We start from the raw sequence: 25233 nt of genomic DNA, 5'->3' as shown, positions 1-25233 counted from the left end.
TTTTAAAGTTACAAAAAAAGCATTTCCATTGAAACCAGTCCATTTATATTTTCCATGGACTGGTTTAGATGGAAAGGCACTTTTCCATATTAAAGAGACTGTCGATGCTTTGGCATACGATGCATTTTTTTTTAGATGCTTTGGTATGTCATTCCTTTTTTTTCGACGGAATGACTATAAACCCTCTGGGCCAGCTCACCTGCACTGGCTCTTGTATAAATTCTAGCTGCAGACCTCTGACGGTTTGCAATACCCAAGCGTCGCTGGAAAGCTCGCCAGTTCCTCCAAAAACGCTGTGTTCTGCCTCTCACAGGGGGATATATTGGCGCTCTAACCTGGGGTAAAGTTCTGGCCTCTGCCGGCTCCTATTCCTCTACGCCCTCTTGGAAATCGTCCTCTGGCTGGAGTCTTGTTGTTTGTTCTCCCAGTATTGGGCTCTATTGTTCTGGGGTCTTCTGGCTCAGAGAAGTCAACCGGCAGCTCGACCCCCCCCCCTCCCCCTACCCCCCTGTAGCAGCCGGCCCTGGCGAAAACTCTACAGGGGAAAATCTTACGTATCGACGCCTGGGCCTTCTCTAGGGAGGCGTAGGTACCGACAAACCTGCCCATCTCTTTCCCAAAGGTCTCTCCAAAGAGAAGTCCTTGGGCTGCTTCTGGGTCGACTTCCTCTCCGGTATCTCTAGTCCTTTCGGCTAAGTCCATGATCTTGGCCAGAGGGCCAGCAATATCAAGTACCTTCTACGGACAGCTCCTCCAAGGATCCTTGCTTGTCTTCGACACAAAGGCTAGCATCTTTGTATCCAATTCCGGCGTTACCGCCACTTTGCCCGGGAGGTCTGGCCGAGGACATTCCGCTCGTAAGTGCAGCCTCACTTCCTTGTCCAAAGCATTCCTCAGCCTCTGGACCATGTACTTTGACACCCTGGGGGAGGGCTGCCAATCTGAGGATCTCGGGTTCCGGATGCTGTCCAGATTAAGCATGTCCGCTTCTTCATCCACCTCCTCATCTAGGTGCTTCTCTTTTCATGCTCTTTTCCCACTGCTGGGCACACCCTATTCTTCCTCCTCTCTCTCCTCCTCTTCTTGGGAGGATGGGCTGCCTTCCGCCGGGTCTTCTTCCGAGCCTGGGTCGTCTTTACACAAATTTATCTTCCCCTGCTTCGTGAGGCTTGGCACTGCCGACCTTTGCAAGAAGGCCTTTCTACACTTATCAAATGCGTCGGCTGCCTCTGGGGTCTTTTCTTCCACTCCGTAAGGTTGACCCGGGGGGGTCGGCAGAGGCTTTCCTCTTCCGGGTCTGGTTACTCTCCTTCGTGCCTCTTTGTGGAGGCTGTGTGGGCGTGCTAACTGGCTCTAAGGTGCTCTCTCTGGGCTGGCTATGGATTGACTAGGGTTGCCAGCCTAACTTGTAGCGGTTTTACCCCTTGCGCCACTGCATCCACCAACGAGCTTTCAAGCACCTCTTTGGAGACGAGGTCTAGTGATTGTTCCTCCTCACTCCATTCAAATTCCGACATCTTAGTGGGTGCTTTCTGCCTTATCCCTTTGTCACAGGTGTTGTGTGCACGCCCACTGCTGCGTTGGATTTTGATGCCTAATACTCTATCAACTCTGTGTGGCAAGAGGCTCTTTCACTCCCTCTTTCTTTATATATATATATATATATATATATATATATATATATATATATATATATATATATATATAGTTTATTACATATGTCCTCATAAACCCTGTTCTTTTTTTTGCCAAAATTATATTCACAACCTCTTGTCTGTAAAGTAATTACACAAGTGATGTCATCAGTGATGTCATCAATGACATTTGTGATGTCATCTTTGATGTCCTGGGTGTTAGTGTTAGCAGCGCACAGTGATGCGGGCAGTTATGGTTGCTTAGCCTACCATAACTGGCGAATTTCAGGAGTTTTTCGGTTTTACTTTGAACCATAATGGCACGTTTGAAAATTTTTGTTAGTAAAGTGCACAGGTTTTTGGTAGGGCAATTTAAGCATAATGTTCCCTTAACAAAGTTTTTTCGAGTGAATTTTCGGGTTTTTAGTACGTCATTTTATGTATAGCGACTTGTGAATAAATGTTGTACTGAATGTTACTGCTGTAACAAAGAAGCACAAGAAACAGTGCTGCTGCCTTGCAAGTAAGAAACGTGCAAAATGTGTCGCCGAACATCTACCGACCCATATTCCCGTTGGTGTGCTCTTTGTTCATTGCTGTTCGCAAATTGCCTTATTATCTGGCGTTTCAAAAAGCAAAGCCACCCGTACACAAAGTAAACATTGTGTTAATAGAGCCCTTTCACAATGCAAATAAATGTATTAAAAAAAAATTACATACACTCCAAGTACTGCATATTTGTCAATAAAATACATAGACGCAATAATCATTGCCAGTAAGAGTGTAAATTTGCAACGCAGTAACGAGTGCTACTAAAAAGGAGGATTACTTGTTAGAAAATCCGGGCCGCTTTGTGGGGTCAGATTACAAAACAAAATCCTTTTTCAAGATGGCCACCATACAAATAGAAGGCAGTTATTTGATACATAGTCCCTCTTCCCTTTCCATGGTAGTCGGAAAAAAAACACAAATATGTGACGTGACGCAGAATCTGTAAATAAACATACAGCGACGTACAACCTAATATCTTACATTTGCAAATAATAGAGTCGATTGTTAAAGAAAACAAAAACATTTTAGAGTTTGTAAAGTAGGTTTATTTAACAACAAACTGTCAGATGTTCGGAGTAATCCCATTGTGAATGCAATGATAACAATGGTTGACAGAGGGACATTGCAAAAGGTAAAGATGAAGAACACGTTGGTTTTTTTGCATACAAAGATTATGAGTTCTTTGATAAAGCAGGCGCTTTGTTTCAACAGTGATTTTCAAGAAGGCGTTGCAATCTTGAGCCTACAGCACCATAAAGCACCATAAATGATGTTATGTTGCTCCAAGTAGCGAGATCAGCGTACGGACAAAGCGGGCTTAAGATATCGTCCCACATAATTGTTATGCACAGGAAACCGCTCACAAGCAGTTGTATTTGACAGCCGAAAAAGCCTTCACTCGGCATCTGAAAGCCATGGCACGAACAGTACGGCAATATATACCTGGGGGGCAAACGTTACAAAAATTACATGTCCGTAACCAACCTGTACCATTTTACAAGAAGACACAAAAAAGTGACCAAGTAATACAGAAATGTAAGCGTTCAAACATGACATTTTAGTGAAATGTTTCTAATGACCATATGTTACTATGAGACGGCGAGAATCTGCATGCGCCGTAAGAAAAAAAAATAGCAACTACGCAGAAAGAAGATAGTGTAGTTAGGAAAGCAAAATGAATGGACATTGTAAGGAAAAGTACGGCTCGTGATTTCAAAGAAGACCACAAGAACGTGCAAACTGATGCACAAACCTATGTGCACAAACATAACGTTGCAACTAATAAATAGCAATGCTAAAGAAGGAGCAGTGTACGCAGACCCTACAAATGGGAAAACCTGTGCACTTGGCAATATTGGAGGAGAAATGTAACAGCGTAGAAACATAAAATGTCACTTATATTGGCACAATTATAGTTTTGGTAATGTAAAAATAAAGGGCGGTCCGCTGGAGAGTGGGCAAAAGTAAACTTACATAATATGTACTGCCTCCATTCTGTAACTGAAAATCAGACACCAATGTATTTGCATCAGAGAATCTTCGTGGAATGATATTGCATGTCCCTAACAAACCTTTTAAAACATAACCTTATCAAGTGCTATTTTTTTGGACCCTTTCATTCCTTGATTTTCTTGTAAGGTTTCAGTTTCGCTCAAGGTCAAAAAACAAAAGCACCTTGTACAATCACTCAGATGCGCGGGTGTATTGAGCGTCCAACCAAAAAAACAACTCATGTGACCTTCATGCAGAAGGCACAAAAATTCCTAGTTTGCAACAACATATTGCAATTCAATTATGAGAACCGCTACTCGCATACACCTCCAGAGTCACTGTTTCCAGCAAACTGTGCAGACGGTGGCCTTAGTTTTCAAAACTTAGAATGGCAGTCTGACGGCAATATTGTTCCAAAAACATTTCAACCCATGCGCACTAATTGGTAGTGGTACAGTGAACACAAAGTTGCAATTAAACCTATGAGGTTGGAGACAAGAAAAATTCACTTTTTCATTTTGTGCTCCCACATCCCATTCCAACCCCCTCAATGGTGACCTTTTGAAGTATTATTACATAAGTGTGATCAGTGCAATGCTGTCTAGTTTTGTATGTGGGTATGGTCATGTGCACATACACCAAAACATTATTTAAAGATTGCAGGGGGACCGTACAAAAGTGACGTACTTGATGCTGTTGCACAACCAATCATAGAAAGTGGCACATGTTCGTGGGCACACATTTTCTTTCCCCCATTCAGTGTAAGGGGAAAAGAGACGTTTTGAGAAACTCCCCGTCCTTATAATTTCCCCTCCCCCTGAACTAAACATCACCAAACGTTCCAAAGAAATATAAAGGGTCTGAAATTTTTTGTTTGGAAAATTTGGTGAGGAATCGTCCAAGGGGAGCGCAGTTGTAAAACACCCAAAAAGTGCTCCTCCTATGGAAACAGCAACTTCACCTTAACAACACAGCCACTAACGTGCCTGTGTGATATGCTGCAGTGGTTGTGGACAGGACCTACAGAGTTCTATATTTCTCCATACGTATTTCACTGTAAGGGTGTACATTGGCTTATAACAGCACTGCTTATAAGGTTGTTTCTGGGTGCATGGCCTTCAGGCATGCACCCAAGACTGTACACCCTCCCCAAAACCATCAGAATACTAAACTATAGTATGGGTGACTGCATTCCTGTAATGTGATGTACTTAATCTGGGCAGGGCCTAGAGTTTTACGAGTAAGGCGTAAGGCCTACGGTTACAGCCATTCATCCAAAAGTCTGCATCCTGCCCACAACCACCTGAGTGATGTGTGTAAGTATGGGTGTATCCATAGGTGCGGTATGCCTCACTTGTTCTGGCCAGAGGCTAGACTCCTAGCTGTATGTTCATAGATATTACAGTATGTGATTGTGCAGTGGCTGATACCTCCAGTGCTTATAAACTTAGTGCTTGGGTGCATGGCCTTCGTCCATGCACCCAAGACTGTACACACTCCCCACAATCATCTAATCGACAATCAGTAGAACGGGTGTATGCGTGGGTGTGACATGCTGCGGTGGTTGTGGCCTGGGCCTATAGTCTTGGAAGTATGGCCTTCGGCCTACAGCCATGCATCCAAGACTAGGCATGAGCCACAACCTCTGCAGCATGTCACACCCATGGCGGCGCCCTATTCAGTGGCACGCCCATAGGCAAAAATAATATAATAACGACATTTACTCAATTGCAATGGTCGCTAACGCCACGCGTGTCCTTACAAAAGTGTCAAGGTGCCTTTACACACCACAGACAGAAATACTACCCTTATGAGTCCACTCATTTTCTGCACGTACAAACATCACGAACAAGGCGGGCATAGCAATACATCATTGGCACCTGCCGCCCAAACAAGTACATTTTTGCAGACATCTCATACGCTGAACCTTCCCAAGCACTGTAGGACATCAAAGTAGTTTCCGAACCAGCATTTCAGGTGGCGAATACATCATTAACAACTGCTGCCCAAACAAGAACACTATTTAACCCATCTCTTACTCTGTGAACCTCCCCAAGCACTGTAGGAGAGCAAAACAATGTCCGAAACAGCATTTCACCTTTGGTGGTGACTGCGCTGTCTTTGGATCCAAGATGTCGTGTGCAGCCAAACCTTCTGACGCACATCACAGCTCTCTGCAGCCAATCGTCGAAGACGTTGCGTGTCTGCGGTCACAACGCCACCCTCCTGGCCAAATCGGTATGTTGTCCGCGGAGCGAACAGGGAAGTGTGACCACGGTGCGGACATGGATATCACTAATTTTTTAGACATTTTCTTTAGTCGTTTTAAAGGAAACTAGTGGACGGATTGGCACCAAATTTACAGAAGCACGCTTTTGGGACCAAGCCCCTGCCCCTGCTGCAAATTTGGTCAAAATCCGTCCAACAGTTTTTCCCCCCATTCAGTTTATGGAAAAAAAAGACGTTTTGGGTCCCCCCCTATAACTTTTCTCCCCCTGCATCATGTGGGATGTTTTTACCCATGCATCCAAGCCCTACCACAGAACTGTGCATTACTGGCATTGAAAACATCATGATGGCCAGAACTCCCCAGAAAATGCACAGGGAAAACATGAAAAATAGGTTGCCATCCATTTTTGCCTCTGTTAATGTTAATACAAGAGACCATTGCCAGGCCCTATCCTTTGGCTACACACAGAGCAAAAACCAGTGCAAAGAAATATGGTGCTGTTCAAAATCTGAAATGTATTAATTCAAGACAACTCCCAAATAGGGGTGAGGTACCGGCGCTCGACACTAACCGGCGCTAGCGGTCTAAACTCTGACAGGAGGCCTGTCTTTCAGGAGCTGACAAGGAACCTGAGTTAGCTGGAAACTTCAAAGCATTGCTGGTTAATGAGAATTCTCAACACCTACTGTTCCCAGGCCCCACATCAGAAGGCAGTCTGATCTAATTAAAAGTTCAAGAGGCCTCTGTCTACGGGAAGCATTCACAACTGCCCTTACCAGCAACACCACAAGGAGATCACAGGTTTCTGGTAACCATATGCATAGTGGCACCCTGCTCTGCTGACCTCAGTCAACACAATACACTTTTCAGCTGAATAGGATATGCTGATTTGAGGTGTAATTGCCAACAGTTCCTCTGGGGGAAGGAAGACATTTGATCTCTGAGTCAAGCCAAGCTCCTGGGGGCGGACCCAGACTCAGATGTGAATTCCAGTAAGGGCAAATGTATGTTTTATAATTGCTTATAAAATATTGTATTAAGCTTACAGAAATGTACAATTTGGAGATTCTTTATATGAAAAATGTATCTACAAATTGAGACTAAGTTCAACTCTGTGTGATGTTCTGAGACCGAACCCCGGGATTTATGAATATTGTGGATACGGTGTTTATGCTAGAGACATGAAAGCTTATATTAATATGCTCAGGGAGAGGGTGCAGGTCTCTATAAATTTTGAGGAAAAACCAATATGGCGAAAGTCACTAAAAAGCGAAAAATGTTGTAGTTTCTAAACCCAGGCTCGTAGAAACATGGGCCTTGAACCAAACTGTACCTTAAGCAATCTGTGATGTGTACATATAATTTCAACGACTTGTGTATCTGGGAAACCTGTTAGTTATGAAAAATTCATTTTCTAAGTAAAAGCAAAGGGGCGTTTCTTCAATAGATTGTAAATTGGTAGCCCTGGATGACTCACAACTCTGTTCCCCAGTCAGGCGACAGAGAATCCTATAGCCTATCAGGATCCTCAGAGGGTTGGGCATAGAAAGTCAGCCTTCCCACCACTTTCACAAGACCTAAAAAGACCCACTGAAACCCAGGTAGACGGTCACTTTCCACCTTCTTGCGAAGCACTTTGTCGGACCAGACAATATCCAGAAGGACCATAGACTCCAGAACTTGAAGCAGAGAGGCCTGAACCAAAAGCTAAATCCTTCTCAGCAGGCCTCAGAATCCAGCCACCTAACCAAACTATTCAACAGCCGGACTGTGCTGTTCGCTTCTGGCTAGAACTTTTGCCGGAACCAGAGACCCAGACAAGACCGCTGTGCAGTGCCAGAACCTTTGCCAGAAGCAGAGATCCAGACCAGCAGAGCAGAGAGAACCGCAGCTATACCTGTTGACCAGATCTGTGACGAGGCCCGTTCCTTCCAAAATTAGGAGTGAGTATCCAGCCAGAGCTGTGCAAAACCAATCTCTTAGTTTAAAATAATCTAATTCAAACCATTTCCACCTATTTAGAACTGCATAGAAATCGTGTGTCCATTCTGTGATTTCAAACCTGTGAAAGTGTCATTTGTCATTTGAATCTTACTTTTTTCTGAGAATCTACCTCCACTAAATTGTCCGTATCTTTTGAACCATACGTGCTAGGAACGAGATTTTAAAGCTAAGATCCTCAGCTTTCCAACAAGCCCTAAACCGACTTTCTACTCCTTATAGTTTTTCTGTAATCGCGCTCGACGCACTTGGAAAACGTGCTGCGAATTGCAATTTGAATCAAATTTCTCCACCTGTCAAAATCGCCGTCTTTTGCTGGCAACTGCTGAAATCCGTTTTCAACCTGATAATCCCTCATGAATCACTGATAGTGTTGACCTGAACCAATCTTAAGTAGCTGTCACCTACCCTGAATCTCCAAAGGGGAATTAAAATCATTTTTAGCGTATGTTCACTTCATTGTAAATCACATTAAAAATATTTCTGCATGTTTTAAAAGCATATCGGTTGCTCTAAGCTTGCTAGGGGGGACCTGAATTGGTATTGCATTTGATTGTATTCCTGAAAAATTGTGTGCTCTCCTTCCATCTCCTTATATTGCATAGGGGGGGAGTGAATTGTCAAAAGAAAAAGTGATCATGTTATCTCTTGTGGAAACCATCTCCGTTTATTTCTGTGCTGCATTCTTTTCCATCATTGCATTTCCTTGAAACCATAAAAGCATTCTCAGCTACTTTATCCTCTCTATACCAACTCCTAAGCAATTAAAAAAGTGTGCTAGTGTAATATTATCCATTGTTGATCACTGTCATATTCATAAGTGTGCTATCAAATATTAATTTATTTATAAAAGTGTGATATATATCTTTAATTTTTCAATAAATCTTTTAATTTGCAAAACAAACCTACTTCTTGGCTCAGTGAGGTCAGGGGGATTCAAAGAGAGGGGCGTTATACAAGGGATTATCATCCAGATCTATGAACTTGTCATCAAAATATATAAATAAGGGCTTCCCTTGGGCATCCCAGACTAGGCATTGACTCAATTCGAGTGCTGAATTGAAGTCACTTAACAACCAAACATCGCCAAACTTTGCAAAAAAAAATTCAGAGTGGCCCGTATTCTTTTTTTGCAAAGTTAGGTGAGTATTCGTCCAGGGAGAGCGGAGTTATAAGCCGCCCAAAAAGTGCTCTTCCTATGGAAACAGCAACTTAACCATAACTACACGGCCACTACTGTGGCCGTGTAATATCCTTGTCAACTGTAATGTATAAATATATATATTTTTTTCCTTTCTTTTTAGTGGCTAGCACCGTCTTTCATGAGCTTCTTTGAGTCTTGGAGGCTCTTTCTGAGCTTTCTCGTGTAATTTCTATGGCTGTGTAGGCCTGCGATGTCTTCCGTCAGATAAATCTGATTTTTGTTAATGTATAGAGCTGATGACAGCTCGCCATGTATCAGAGCTTCTGCGCTCTGTTTACTTGCTGCAATTGCGCTGTTTTGGTCACGCGCTGCTCCTTTAATGTCTTCAAACCGGAGCGTTCTGAGTTATTCACCACCGGGCCCGGCTCTTGCGTGTGTAATGCGGCTTTGCGACGCCGCTGAACTCCGCCTCTACAAAGGAGGGAGTTGCCGTGTCGTGTCCGCTCCAACTCCGCCCCCACAAGGGTGGGGGCTACGTACTCCTGGTATGAGGGAAAAGCGAGCCCCCGAGCATGCCTGCAAGAAGACACGGGGCTCACCTCCCTCTCGCCGGTGATCCGCGCTTATGCATTAAACTCCATCCTCCCGCTGCGCTTCGCTGCTCTAGGCGTGATCGCGGCTGCTATATGGAATGCTGCGCTCACCCCCACAGCTTAATCAGCGCTCCTCATGAATATCATGAACCCTCCCTCTTTCCTCTTCCTTAAATTGGCACCCTGGCTATTATACGCATTGTAATCAATCATAACACATCGACAAATTAGCCATAAAACGTATTTATCTAGTCACATTCTAGACACATTATACACATAGAGGACAAAGTGCACTTATCTGCTTGAAGAGCAGGAAAAGAAGAGGGGGTCTTCAGGAAGTGGGTCATGGACTGGGCGGACCCTGACAGGACTACACAACAGTGGGACTTGTAGTTCATAGTAAAGATGAAAGACGTTTTTTGTTCCAATTTTCTTATGTTTTGTTGAAACTGCTTAAGAGTAATAAATAAGAAGTTGAAGCATAATGCTTGCCTCCAGTCTTAACATAGAACGGTTGTGACCGATGTGTTTGTTCCTCTTTTCAGTTTGTGGTCAATTAACGGAGACACAAACTCTATCCAAAAACATGTGCATTGTCCTGAACAAGGCTGGTCCCTGCTTTTGCTGGAGAGACTTGGTAGCCTGAAACGCTAGTCAGCAGTTATCAAAGAGACTTAACAACGTTTGTTAATTAATGCTTCGAATGTGGGACTTTTGATGTGTCTTTAAATAATTCAACCACTACACCAGCCAGTCCTGTACATTTCTTGGCAATTGTATGTGAGGCACAGGCGGTTGGTAGATTGTAAATAGGTTTCAAATATTATTGGCACACTCCAGCAGTGCTGGAAGCCGACTTTTGTTTTAGATCGTTGGACTTGCATTGTTTTTTTTACTTTGTGGATGTATTAGTATGAATGAAGTGTCTGTGATGTGTGCGTGTGGGATTGGTAGAGTTGTGCTTTGTATAATTGGAAGTAAGAGGCAATCACTTTTACAACGTAGAGAAATTGTTTCATGTTTTTGTACATTGAAGCATTTATGTCACAATGTTTGTGTAATTTTGATTATGGTGTTTCTTTTCGAATATGAATAAATTAACATTTTCATTATAAACACAGGTTGCTCAAATTGCTTCAGCTGTATATTGACAGCAATTTTAATAATGTAAAGTTGAGGTTGGGGTATATGTAATGTGTTTGGGTTTTTGATAAGCCTTAAACCCCAGTCAGATCCAGCTTAGGTTGGCTTGACCATATGTTTTGTGTTATTGCATTAGGAAAAGGAAGAGGCTGGTACTCTGGTTATCTGTTGGGCTCTGTCTGACCACTCCAATCAACACTCAATTAACGTGATATTGGCAGTGTTTAGAGGGCACAACAAAAACCGAATTGACCTATTGCCAACATAACTATATTCATGTTATCATCCTTGGAAGGAAAGGCATGCTGTGCTTCGTAGTTCACCGAGCTGCCTCACCTGTTCCTCCGAGATTTTGTGTTTGTGCAACACTGAAAAATTTACCAAATAATGTTTAAAATCTAAGTGTATTTTGATGACCCTATCACTAGTTTGCAGATACGTCTTCATGCACAGTTAATTGATTCAAGCGTGTTCGGTTTTACAGTAATAAGCAGTAACCTCCTGATGGCAGCTTGAATCACGTTGGCCATAAATTGGAGAGAGGGCGGGGATCCAATAATACAAATGTGGTGCCTGAAAGCGTGGGACATATCGGCAGCTGAGAAAATCACAGCAATGGTCTGCAATCATTACACACGTTACCATAACGTGTGGCCCCCGTTTAGAGAGGCATACCCACTGTTGGCACACAAGCCAAAGATCTGGGCACAATTTGACCTCATGTGAATTGCTATGTGCCCTCTCTGCCCCCAATCTGCCTCTGAAGTCAATGGGTGTCTAATTCGGGGGCTGGAGGGCAACGAGTGGATTGTGGGTTGGCCATGATATTTGGGGGAGTATCTAAAATGAGGTGGTCCCGGACTTCCACGATCGCTCTCAGGTTGAATGTGACTGGCTGTTTATGACTAATTTTATGGCATTGGCGACTTAAATAAAGTTGTTTAAAAAAAAAACTGTACTAAACAGTATATTTAAAATTACCAATGTGTCTGTAAAACCTGCCGTGCAAACTTTTTTTATTTCATTTTCCAGGTGTAAAATTATGCAAAACTGGGGCATGATTGGAGGGATTGCAGCTGCTTTTGCAGCAGGTTTATATGTCCTGTGGGGGCCTATCACCGACCGGAAGAAACGGAAAAAAGGTGCGACTTTTTACTCTGTTGAAATGTCTTCTGTATACTTTCACACATGACCCTGAATTCAATGCACACTAGGCTGCATGATGGATTTTTCTTATTGTAATCTCGAACACATGTCCTAACACACTCGTAAATAGAAAGGCAGTGCCACGCTTGCTCGGGAGAGCTAAAGTAGCACTTGGATACAGGACATCACCCAGACGTTAATTCTAAAGAGTAATGATGTAGGGCGTGTGTGTATTATGTACGTATGTTACCTTATGATATATTTAGTGCCATGCAACGTCACTTTTTCCAAGTGTAATAGCGTGATTGACTCGTAATGTTTGAGTATATTGTGGATGATACCAAATGCAGTAATGATAAAACGAAGGGGGAAACATTATACATCTGAAGATTATGCACCGTAAAAACAGTTGAAGATTGGTTATCTGGTCAGTATTATGCCAATTACTAAAACCTGAGGTTGATGTGCTATGTATTACAAAAGCACACAAGGGGAGTTGTTAAGCGTCTTACTTGATTTTGCCTAGCTTAAATGGAAAAATATTTTAGCACATAGGAGTGCCTTATCTCATTATACTTTTTTGAAAAAACTTTATTAACACACTTTGCATCCTACATCACAGATCACATCAACTGAACATATGAAGGGTGAAAGGCATATAAAAATACAATGGTCAAGGCAACAAGGGCTCCATGGGGGCACAACACAGAGGCATGGATGGACCAACAGGATCACAGTCCTGCCTAAGTCTGAAGTTAGGACGGCTATGTGCAGGAGATATGTTTTGAGCGGGCCCCATATGTCCTTTGGGTGGGATTTGGCAGGCTGCATGAGGTCCCCTTGGTCCTCCATAGCATTAGCCCGGACAACTGCCCGTAGCCAATGGTCCTTAGCGGGGGACTTCATTTCATCCATCGTGATGGAATGCAGCTATTGGCTAGGAGAAAACACAGGCTCACAACTCTACCCATAAAACCTATACTGGGTTCAGAAATATGGAACAAACCTTGCATGGGAAGGGAACAATGCCCATGTCTGTCATTTCCGATAGCATCATACATGCATCACTTGCAGAAAGGAATAAGCAGCGGGCACTTCCATTTCATATGGAAGTAGTTGGCCTTTGCAGTTGGCCTTTGCACTTTTACACTTAGGGTATGTGCCCGTTTCCCCCCTGTGAAAATGGGCATTGCCTATCCGGCGTGTAATGGTAGCAGTGTAGCACATTTAGCTGTATCAATTTGAGTTGTACGATACCCTCCTCGTTTGTGCACACATGTCCGTCCATAGGTGATCCGTGGTGTCTATTTGCATGGCCCTTGCCTATTTAGAGCGAGCATTAAGGTGTGGCATTACCATGGGGCTCTGGACCAGGCAGGTTAAAGAACACACCAGACCTTGGTTTTTGCTCGACGACAAGATATACCTTAAGACCCCATCACTCTAGGGCTCCACTGGGAAATCATCCCAATGCTTCTTGCAGGCCTTGCGCAAATGCTCGTACTACATCCACAGCAAGGATTTACATTGTACGGGGAACGGTATGTCACTAGCCAGTACAAATTTCCCTGCAGAGTACATGGGGACTATCGTGTGAAACCCATGTTGTGTTGAGGTGCGTCGAGTGCCAGCATCTATATGAAGTAGGGAGGGCATGGTTTCTGTGGTACGAGAGGATACGCCCATACCCTTCCATATCTTACGCCAGGCCAGGGCAGTTATGCTGGCAGGGTCGATCTTGCAACTATCTGCATATCGGGTGGGAAAAATCAGTGACCTCCGGTCCCTATCCCCAGCGGAGTGTCTTTCTGGCCTAACGTGGAAAGGGGGAGTTGGACCCTCTGAAAACCAAGATGCTGCAAACTGTGCCTGTGCCGCCATCCAGTATAGGCTAAATCTGGAGCCGCAAATGTCCCTCCCACCCCCATCATACGGCTGAGCCAGCTTGGCCCATTTTGGTTGCACCGCGCCAAAATGCCATACAAATCGGCAGATTTCTTGATATTGATGTTGATATTTTATTTGTATCGCGCTCGTACACAATTGTTTCCTGAGTGCTACAAGGCAAGGGAGGGGAACAAGGGAGAACAAAACAACTATTTTATTAGGCTCCGTGACGTTGATAAAGCGCAAGTGCATGAGGGAGGGAAAGGGGAAAAGTGCATGGAAGGGGGGCGAAGTGGAAAGTGCTTAGTAAAGGAAACCAGATCGATAATAATTAAAGAAAAAGCAACAAACGGTGGTAGTGCAGCCAGCAAGTGCTGGTTTGAAGGCAACAGACAGGGTGTGAGGACTGTATGGTTACATATACAGACCCCAGATGCCATTGCCTCCAAGTCTTGGAAAAGTGGCCCTGATTTTAAAAAAGACGGGAGCACTGTCGAAACACGTGTCATCACAGAGGGCATTGTCAATACATAAAAAATTAACTGAACACTGAGAAAGAGGTCATTTGTCTTCTTTTCGGTACATTGTGGGGGCATGAGTGATTTTTGTGTGTAACTGCAAACACAATTTTCTACTTAAACGGAGTTGACGAGCCAACGACTCCGTCGTTACTCTTTCTCATGCGAACGTGAACAAGAGTATTCTTCAAAACAAAGTGGGGCGTTGAGGTCCACCACAAGATACCCCCAAAAAGGTTCCTCAACAGCTTCAATATTCTATAACCATGGCAAATATTACTGGTGACAAAGAGCAACCTTGGCGAGTGCCTCTGGCAATCGTAAATGTGGCAACAGTGTTCTGTTGGTGCTGTGTTTAGGAGACTAATATAGTAAAGAAAACCCCGGGCCGGACCCACACTTTCACAACACTGCTTACATGAATTGCCATAAGACGGAGTCAAATGTGTTTTGAATATCTAGTGCAGCCGCTACTGCCTGGGCCTCAGGGTCTATCTGCGCCAATATATCAGAGTCTTCACAGGTTCAGTACCGTGGACCTCCCTGGGATGAAACGTGATTGGTCCAGATAATAATGTGTGGCATGAACGGCATCAGTCAGGTGGCTATTATTTTTGTGAATATTTTACTGTCTGTGTTAATCGGGGAAAGAGGCCAATAGGAGCCGCATAGACCGGCAGGCTTATTCGGCTTCAGAAGCACCAAGCTCACAGCCTCCCACATGGTGTCAGGGAGCATCTGCACCCCGAGAACCTCCTGCCACAGCCGAAGCAGGTAACGGGCCAGGAATGCCTTATACTGCTGTGAGACCATCGGTACCTGGCGCCTTCCCATTCGCAGATCTTCAATTGCACGGGCAATCTCATCTAGGGAGATCGGAAGGCCATTATGGGCTCTAGCCTCTCGTGACAATTGTGTAATCGGGAGGTCTGTAAGAAATGTATCAATGGGCCTCATTATGAGACCAGCGGTATCCGTGCCAGTAATTGCCATTGCAGCCCCGACGGACCCGGTAATTGCCTATTCCCGGGCGCCGGAAAAGAAATGCTCCCCATTCCCATTGAGCCCCATAGGAATGAGGAGACCAGATGCACCAACATCATTCTGAATGGTGCTGGTGCATCCGACATGGTCTGCTCGCGGGTGCAGGTCCGCCCGCCAGGTCAGACCTGGCGGGCGAAAAGGCACCTGCGAGCAGAACTCGTTGTTTGCTTGTCCGGGAACTACAGTACCAGCAAGCTTACCGGTACCGTAGTTACTGGTCCGGCAAACTTATCATGAGGCCCAATATCTTCTAGGGATCGGGTATCTTTGTTGGAGTACAGATCCAAATAGAATTTAGTGAACACCCCATTGATTACTGTATGCGTATGCACCGGGTTGCCCACCTCATTTACCACGACTGGGATACACGCAGTACCCCCTCTTGCCGTGCTATGTGGGCCAGCAGCCTGCCCAGTCTGTCGCCCTCTGAGTAGCGCCGGACCGCCATCAGGGTGTCGAGAAATTTTAGCTCACTCTCTGCATTCTTCCAGAAGTTGTCTACTGAGTCTTTTATTTACTTTAGCGTGGCATTTGATGGATTAGCCGCCTGTCCCTGTTCTAGTTCAACCAGCTTAGCCTTGCACCATGCTATGTCCCTCCTGATTGTTTTGAGCATGCTGCACTTAGTAGACATGGCAGTCTCACGTATGTACCCTTTAAATGCTTCACTTAATGTGCTGCTCGAGGTTACTGAGTCCACATTTGTTTAGAAATCATGGTCATCAAAGCCACGTCAGTCAGTGATTGCGGCTTAAATCGTCAGCTGCTGCAAGGTCTAGTGAGTTTGTGTAGCATTTAGCATCATGGAGATGCAGACAGAGGAATGGTCAGAGTAGGTTCTAGGGAGTATACAGGTCTCCACACCCACCCACCCCCCAGCAGGACATCCGAGATCAACCACATATCGATGCGGGAGAAGGAGTCATTGACCGATGAGTAAAAAGAGCAGACTCGGTTACGGGCATGCATTGTTCTCCCAGCGTAGGCCTCCTAACCCGTGCGCTGCTTTTGTCACATCTCTCTGGGTGTGGGTGGATCTGTCTAATTGTAGATCAAGAATGGTTTTGCAATCCCCACCCCTCCACCCATAGATTTGGTATCAGTGGATACCGGGATAGCATCGCAATAATGTCTGTGTAGAATTGGGATTCGTCAATGTTAGGACTGTAGACATTTAAGAGCAGGAGCTCTCTCCCCGCTAAGGACCCATAACCCAGAGCATACCGACCCACAGGGTCGATGTCAACTTTATGTTGAAAGGGCACTGACATGTATTAAAATCATTACACCCCTGGATTGCAAAGAATGTGGTGTTGAATCTATTCCTCCCCGAGCCTCTGGCGAACCCTTCACAACCCGCAGGAAGGGCATGTGTGTGCTGCAAGTGCAAGATTTTAGCATGGTTTTCTGTATGGAGAAGTCCTTTCCTCCTCTTGATCAGGTTCCCAAGGCCACGCACAGTCCAACTAAGCATATCACTTCCCCCATTTTAGTAACAGTAGAAATGCATCATCAACCATCAGACAAAGTATACTCTGTTCCAGCCCAGACCTGGGACAGATGGTCCCCCCATATGTCATCAAATTACATGCCACATGCTTTTTTTAATGAACCCCAACTCTTGCCCCCTCCATCCATCCACCCCCCCCATAACACTGGGGTGGTGAATTCTCTGCCATTACATATCCAACCTATAACACAACATTGTATGGAGAGGCCGGTACGTGGGAACAGACCTGAGCTAACCAACAGACTTCGAAAGATGAAAGTACAGGTATTCACAAACTTGCAATTACTTCACATTTCTATATGGTACTGAGCCCTTAACAGTTCAAAATAACTCCCATCGCTGCTTATAACAGACCTCTCATAGTACACCAGATATGAGCAACTAGGCTGTGGATGATTAACAATAACTGGGAAAGATTAGGGAGGAGATACAGTGGACAAGTCTTACACCAACCATAGGCTTTTGACTCTGGGCTCATAGTGGCGACAAGTTTCTATCCAGGAACTTCATAGCTTCTCCAGGTCGCGTAAAGCAGTAGGTCTTGCTGTGCCATTCGATTTGCCGTTTGTCAGGATAAAGCGTTGCGTACTTCTGTTACGCTCACCTGACTCCCACGGAGGCGCAGGCCTGGTTTGGAGTGCTGTTGCCTCTTCTATGGTGAAGCGCAGGACTCGGAAGATGGACAGGACCGGACCTTCAAATCTGGCTTGTCTGACTCGCAGAAATATCCTTCTGTGTGTGAAAAGGGAGTATCAATAATCTGCGGGATAATGTGTAAGCCTCCCACTCCCTTCTTACCCTCCACGAAACCCTTCTGCGATGCCCCGTGAAGTCTCACCTTAGGGTCTGAAAGGACAAGCTCTCCATCCTGCTTCTGATGCAGGGGCGCGTTGTAATCCAATTACTTCACTGGATCATGGATTGTAGAGAGTTCAAGTTTGCTTGACCTTCCCGGGTAAGTACTGTGAGAATTCTGTTTATAAGTATGAGCCCGAAATAATAATTGTCCGTTGTCTCTATTTCAGGTGCAGAACAAAGATTCTGAGATGAGCAATGGAACAGACGAAGGAAACTCAGGTGAGTTGTTTGATGAGAGGTTCCTTTAGTGTCCTTGCATTAATGCACTAATGCTTGTGTCTTTTTTCCCCATAGAGGCCGGGGTTCGGAAATGCCAGAGATGTGGCACTGACCCGAAGTGAAAGGTGCAGTTCCAGTAGATATCAGGTAAGTCTTTAATGAGCGTTCAGGTAATGTCTTAGCATTCGCTCACTAACGCGGATGTCTCTTTTTCCCCTTAGGGGCCAGGGTCCGGAAATGCCAGGATGTGGCACCGACCCGAAATGAAGTAGGAATGACCCAACAGGTAAGTCTTATGATGGCAAATTAAGGTTTTCTTATTCTCTTCCCTAGCTCACCTTTGTTCTTGTCTTTTTCTCCCTAGGCGCTGAAATGTGGTTGCGGATCCAGATGGTCGCTGATGAACATGGAGGCGCCTAGTAAAGGTGAGTGGAATGCGGCGCTGCTGCGATCGATGCAATGTGCTTTTAAAATGAATTTCTTCCTTTTCAGGATCGTCGGCGAAATGTCTCCGGAATGCGGACTTAGCAGGTAAGGACTCTTCTTTCTCCTATTCTCTTCTCTTCTCCCTTTGCAGGTGTTCCAGGATCTGGCGGGCGTGGCAGAAGTCAGGATGCAGGAGCAGATACGGTGAGCGTCCAGCTGCTAGATGCAGAACAACGCGAAGCGTGAGTTGCTGCTTGGGCTTGGCTTAAATAGCCTTCAAAGTAGTTCCAGGTATGTATCCTTCCTCTCAGGTATGTATTCTTCCTCCGGCCACACCCGTGTGGTTAAGTAGTCCCCAAAGATAAAGTAGTCCCATTCAGGCCTCTAGATGGCCCGGATGTTGCAGCATGGTCTGCATCAGGTAAGTTTACACCAAGCACCTTTAAACACAAAGTCATCTTTTATGAGCCTGGCGCCTATGGCGCCAGGACTGTTGTCCAATATGAGCCTGGCGCCAAAGGCGCCAGGACTGAGTCCAAAGGGCCCCTACTTGGGGCTGCTGAGACTTTCCTCGGGGACATGATGTCCCCCTCTGGGGTAGCTGGGCTTGGTATGGCTCCTTGGAGGTAGGCATCATGACACTTCAGGCTTCCTGTACCGCAACAGTTTCTTCACCACCAAAAGGGTCTTCCTCTTTTGCTGCAAAGCCACTGAAATCAGGATAGATGTGCACTCTGCTGGACCCCAGCATAGGGTCTCCCTGCTCCTGAGCAGCACGGAGGATGGCATCAAGGTCCTGGTAGTTAAGGATGCAGACTAATATTGGGCATGGTGGGGGCTCCCGATTTGGGTTTAGGCACGGTCCACTGCAAATTGCAGTGAGAGTGTGGGGCTGCCGAGCAGTGTAAGGAGCACACCCTCTATAAATGACTCTAAAGGGACTTCTGTGTTGCTTTCAGGCACTCCAATGATGCAGATATTATTGCGGCGAGACCACGATTCAAGTTTGTCATTTTTCTTAGCGACCATGTGCACCTGCTTAGAGAGTGTCACCACCTCTTCCTTTAAAGTGATCACATCGTCCTCCACAGCACCCAGCCTCGTCTTGGCCTCAGTCAGCCTCTGGGATCAGTTTTTTCCAGGCGTGCCTTAATGGATCTGACCGTGCTGGTTATACCGTCCAATTTACCAGTGACTGCCAAGAACCCCTCTTGCATGCATGCCATCATGCACTCTGTTTCAGTGAGCTCTGCATCTGTGACCTTAGGCTCACTGGCACTGACTCCTCATTGGTGTCTGTTTTTCGGGGTGGTCTTGCCATGTAGATTCACGGAGCACAGTTTTTTGGTGCCCTCTTTTGTCATTACTGTAGAGTGTAATGGCGGAAGACACAGGGAGGCGGGCTAAGGCACAACAAGAAGTACCAGTGGAGTTGGCCCCTCCATGCAGCGCTGAGACGCCCATGCCTTGCTGTAGGGGGATAGCAGGATCTGGCAACTTTGTGGTCGGGGGGTAATCTGGGCCGCATATTAATACTGGCGTTCGCACTGTCCTTACTTGGCAGCTGTTAATGTGCAGCCTGCGACCTCCCACATCTGACACTCACCGTCTAGATCTCCACCAAACCATAGACTTAGGATGTCGCCACGCAATGAGAGCTCAGTAACAGGTGACCATGTGGTTAACAGAACAGGCCCCATCCAAGTCCAGGTATAATAGTATACATTCAAGTCCAGGTATACTATTCTGGCCAGCAGCAACATGGACAGGCGCCTCTTCCCCATTGGTTTAGTTCATAGTTAGCGACTTTGTCACTATATTTAGCGAGAATTCAGACCCCTCTAGCCACTCTTTTGCAGGAAAACGATTAGCAACAAATATAGCAGCCTTTTCTGTTATTGTAGACTTTTGGAGACTTTGTGGTTCTATGCCCCGCCCAGTCAAAACTGAAGCCCTTATAGGTTGCAGGATAAATGCCTCTTTTATTGTGACCGAGATTGGCTACTCTTCAGTCTGTGTGTGAACAGAAGGAGGGAGAGAATGAGCCAAGTTTTTTGTGGAGGCAGAACTTCCTATTGGCTAGGACTCCATGTCAATGGGAAGCTGCAGCAACAATTTCACTTGGATGTTTTATAAACATTGGGGTGGCGCGGCGGCACACATGCTTTTAACATTTCACGCTTGCTCGACTATATAGACTAAAGAGAGTAGAGTGGAACCCAACTGCGACCGATGACCATTTCTGACAGGATGGTGCAGGGCCGGATGGGCAGCAGGTACCGGCACCCGAGCGCACACACCGGCACCACAGGTAGAGCAGGGGCAAGCTGGGACGCGACATGCTGGAGCTCCAGGACATCTGGCCACATGCAGCGAGGCAGAGGTGGCACAGGAGCGGCGGTGGCAGGAAGTGAGCTCTTGGCCAGGAGCTGCTGCCAACATACTGACCGGCACCCGGTGAGTGATGGGAGAGGACTGGCGTAGTGTATGGCAGCAACAAGGCTTCCTGGGAGGGCAACTGGGTGTCTTTGTTGGTAGAGGCACGCGCACTGGGAGGCAAGTGAGAGAGGAGTCAAAGGGAGTAAGTACTCTCAGGAGCACAGAGGACTTTGTTGTCATGAAACAAGTTGGGTAAAGTGTGCATGGGGGAGTGATTCAACCGTTTTGAGTCTGCCATTTGGCGAGGTGCCCGTTGACCTGCCAGCCTAGAGACACGCATGGAAGAACAGAGGTGGCTAGCAAGGATTCAAAAGTGGGATTGCGCGTGCTCTGTGTGCAAAGGGGATTAAACCGATGAAAGGAGGCAGAAATGGGCAGAAGTGCATAGTAAAATAATACAAATGTTGCAGGACTGAAATTAACAACCTGGTCCCACGACTGTATTCCTGTCCTACAGCGTCCATCACACAACATGCACATGGGCAATTGTGCAAATTAGGTGATGACATCATTTGGTGACCTCTGGCGACTTCTAGGACAGCCAATAGCTACTTTCCTTACTGAGGAGTTGGCAACACTGGGCTTTGGCCTCTGGGCAGCACAGTTTCCCAGGTGCAGGGGGCTCCCTGCCACAATACTGGGCCGTGCTGGCGCTCCAGCTGCTTCACAGCCTGTCTGCTGCTTCACCCCGGTCGCATCAGCCACAAGGCACGGGTCTCCCAGCAGCAGAAGAAACTTGCAGGGCAAAATCTCGGTACCCCGCCGCCTATTCCTTGCCACCTGCGGTCGGCCGCCTTCACGTGGCAACGCAGCAGCTCAAGCCAGCAGTCTCGTAGGATGCCGGCAGTTGCGCGCCCACAACCATGAGGCTGCCTTCACTTCCCCCACCCCTCTCTTTAGCTGCTGCCGCTCGCCACGCATCTCCTGGGCCGGGCAGCAGCACGAGTTCCAGCTCAACTTTACGCCCACATTGTCTTCAGTTACCTGCACCTGGTAGACTGGTTTTGGTTCAACATGATGGCTTCGGGGTGCAGGGCTCTGCTACAAAGGCGCCATCTTGAGCTTCGCGCAACAGCGCACCCTCCACTGTATGATTTTTAAAATAATCTGCTTTATTTTTTTTTATTATTAAGTTTATTGAAGTTTATATAAAACTATACAGAACATCAAGTATATCAGTGTTATAACTGTAGAATTCATCGCAAACAATCCACACAAATACTACCACCCCCAACCTTAATAGAAAGTAATGTAAAACAGACCAAACCATCATTACAAGTCTTCCAAAAATCTACCCCACATTTGATCAAACAATTTCATTTTTTTGTTTCTGCGAAGAATAATCTTCCAAATCCTGGAAACCTGTCTTAAGTCCTCCACCCATTCTAAACAGGTCGGCCTCTCATCACATTTCCATTTTCTTCATGGCAACCTATACTCCTTTAATCGAATGCACCTGGTGTGGTGCATTGTTTATACACCCCCAGGCTCGTAGCGCCTATATTTATTGCAGCCAGAATCAACATTGTTGAGCACTTCATATTGTGGTGCGCTGCTTACTCTGTACCATGCTTTCCGTCTCTATTTCAATCTGCATATTCTGTTTAGGAACGCAATTGTATTTTTTTGTTTAAGCAAACATACCTTTTCTGCAATTGCTTACGTGTTCACATGTTTTATTTCTCTAATTTATATTATTTTCAAGATAAGCTTTATTACAAACCTTAATCCACAATACATGTAAAGCAGCAGATTTATTCAGCTCATACTATTAGCCCAGGGACTTAAATGAGCGTACGCTTAGCCACATACGATTATATGTGATTTTTGCAAAATCATCCTTTTAACAACTTATATTGTGCTTATAGCTTCGGGCAACAGGAATTGCGAAAAGCATCTCCTTTCTATCCCGTCACCCTTGGCTCCACAGTCGTCTTGCTCCCTCTACCCCCGTCTACTCTGCTTACCCCCTTCCTCCCCTACAACCCACTTAGTGCTCCCTCCCCCCTCGCCCCATCGCTGGCCTGGCCTATCCTGCCTCCTTTCACTGCCTTGTATTGCGCAATGAACGTTTTGCACTTGTTATATGAATAAATTAAATTGCAAAACACAAGTGGCACACCCACATAACCTCTCGATGTATATTCAGTATCGGGGCGCATGGTGGAGTGAAAAAATGGCTGTAAGGGGGGAGGAAACAGGTGAGGGTGGAGGGGAATGCTGTCGGACATCGTATGCTAACACACTGGGCCAAGACTTATCACTCAAGTTCAGCGAGCAGATGCCATCATACTTCTGTTATCTTCTTGAATCCAGAAGCATTTTTCTTTTATTGATGTCAGGGTTAGCAGGTCTGAAAGCTATGTCTGTTTTGTTTATATTTAGACTCCTGTAGACCTTGCAATGATTTGTTTTCACGCGCAAATCCTCGTCGTGCCCACAGTATTTTTCGTTTTTTAAATCTGTTGGAGGGAGCATGTCCCATGCAACCATAGAACACGTCCATCCTTTCCTCTGTCTCTCCAGAACTCGGACACTCCATTGCGCTGCAAAAGCATGTAGAACAAGTTTGAATTGGATGCTGCACACGAAAAACTGTGGTAGTTATCTCTCATCTGAGTTTTATGCCGCTTTACCAAGAACCAATATGTTCTGAAAATTGATATTTGCTCCACCAGCCTGATCTTTAGGTCACACAGGCATCACTGCAAGACTTCCAGAATTTTGTTCCACGGACTCTCTGGCAGGTCATGACCCAATTCCAAATCCCACTTATGCTTAAGCAGGGTCAGATGTTCAACGTTATGCAAAAACAACTTGGATCAACTTATGGCTACCATCCTCCGGAGGGGGAGACAAGGTATGGCTTCTTGCGGAACCAGGTTCATGCTGACCTCTGACGGCGTCAAGCGCTATCCCGCTCGTGCTGACCGCTGAGGTTCGGTGGAGTCAACCGAACTCTGTTTCTCCCCTGTTACAGAAATTCCAGAAAAGCATGTCTGTGTTGGTCAAATCTACATCCCAGTAGCTGTGCTTGTGCCGCAGCAGTTGTGTGTCACCGGTACTCTACCCAGAGAACAGACTGGTTTAGCTTTTAGAGCCCGGGGTTGGGAAGTGTTGAGGACAAGATGCATACGGAGGAAAGTAAAGCCTGCAACAGCTCCTGTTACTGCTCCAGATAAGATGGGGGTATTTTACTCCCTATTTTTTAAAGTTGGGAATAAAATGATTTTTTCGGGAGTAAACAAGCAAATCCCATTCCCAATGGGGGTATTCCACAAGCGAGTAAAATTTGTTTTAGCTGGAAAATGGAAATGTTATGTAATAATATTTCTTTGCACTTAGTAATTCATACACATTAAAAGTTACAGGTTCACTTCAGGCAGTATAGTAATTTCTTCCTCTGGTAGTACGTGCCCTACTGGTCCAAACATATCTATGGATCTGTGTGGGTGAAAACTGAGGCACAAGGTCCTGTTTTCCTATTTTTATCATGGGAGTATTTTTACTCAATATATTTCTTTTTTGGGGAGTATTTGCCTATTTTTGTGTAGTAAAAGTGGCTGATACAACCCTTAACTGTAGGGCCGGCTCCTAGAGGTTAGAGAAACGCACATTTTGTTTCCGCAAACTAGATTGTGCATGCATGATTTGGGCAGGGAAGTGATTGGACAAGACAAGATGCCTGGGCTCACATCCAGAATTGTTTCTTCTCATTCATACAAAGTTCACATACTCAAGAGCCTGTCTTGCACTACTCTAACTGATATTCTTTGGTATCATTCATTCTGTTTCAGCGTTGTGCCTTATGTCCACTTCTTAGATGTTATTTACTTTATTAGTGCGGTAGCCAGCCGCTTCCTAATTTCTTTATCCAGACTGATACAAAAGCAGGCTGGGTCCTATGAGCGTAAAATTAGACGAAAGGACTTGAGTAGTATTGGAAACGGGCAAAGCAGGACTGCATTTATTGCCTGGTTGCAACCATTATAAGTATGACATCCTATCAACACACCACTCAAATCAATAACCCAACTAGCCTCCAATTCGCCTTCCCTTTATATCTCCTCACGATCTTGTCCCCTTACATTGGTCGTACGTTTCTGTAGGTATCCCGCCCCCTTTTCATAGCAATAGAACACATTGTAAACCATCTTTGTCCTTCGGTCTCCGTCTATCCACCTTGGACCGCGTGGTTCTTCACCTCCGGGTCAGTCGCTCTAATCTGACTATATCCTGCATGATCATCATCATCCTCCTCATGTGAGGAGTGTGGGGTTGACTCCCGCTGACTACATCCAGTTGAGGAATAGTACCCCATTGCCCAAGCAGGTTTAGGCCATTACAATTCGAAGATGAAGGTACACGTGGCCTTCATCCAGTGCACCCGAGAGCTTT

At 45.6% G+C, this 25233-nt stretch overlaps 1 protein-coding gene across 4 annotated transcripts in view; it reads left to right on the top strand.

Moving 5' to 3' along the window:
• USP30 (ubiquitin specific peptidase 30) overlaps positions 1-25233 on the top strand; it is a 1160327-nt gene that overhangs the window by 317833 nt on the left and 817261 nt on the right. For all 4 annotated transcript variants that reach the window (XM_069619452.1, XM_069619450.1, XM_069619451.1 and 1 more), the window contains exon 2: positions 11821-11930. In XM_069619452.1, coding sequence (XP_069475553.1) covers positions 11831-11930 — 100 coding nt within the window. In that variant the 5' untranslated portion in view covers positions 11821-11830. The remainder of the gene's footprint in view (positions 1-11820; positions 11931-25233) is intronic.

This window comes from Ambystoma mexicanum, chromosome 10, assembly GCF_040938575.1.
Source record: "Ambystoma mexicanum isolate Mex_15411 chromosome 10, UKY_AmexF1_1, whole genome shotgun sequence".
NCBI lineage: Eukaryota > Metazoa > Chordata > Amphibia > Caudata > Ambystomatidae > Ambystoma > Ambystoma mexicanum.
Note: the sequence above shows the minus strand (reverse complement) of the source record. Positions and strands in the feature narration are given on the sequence as shown.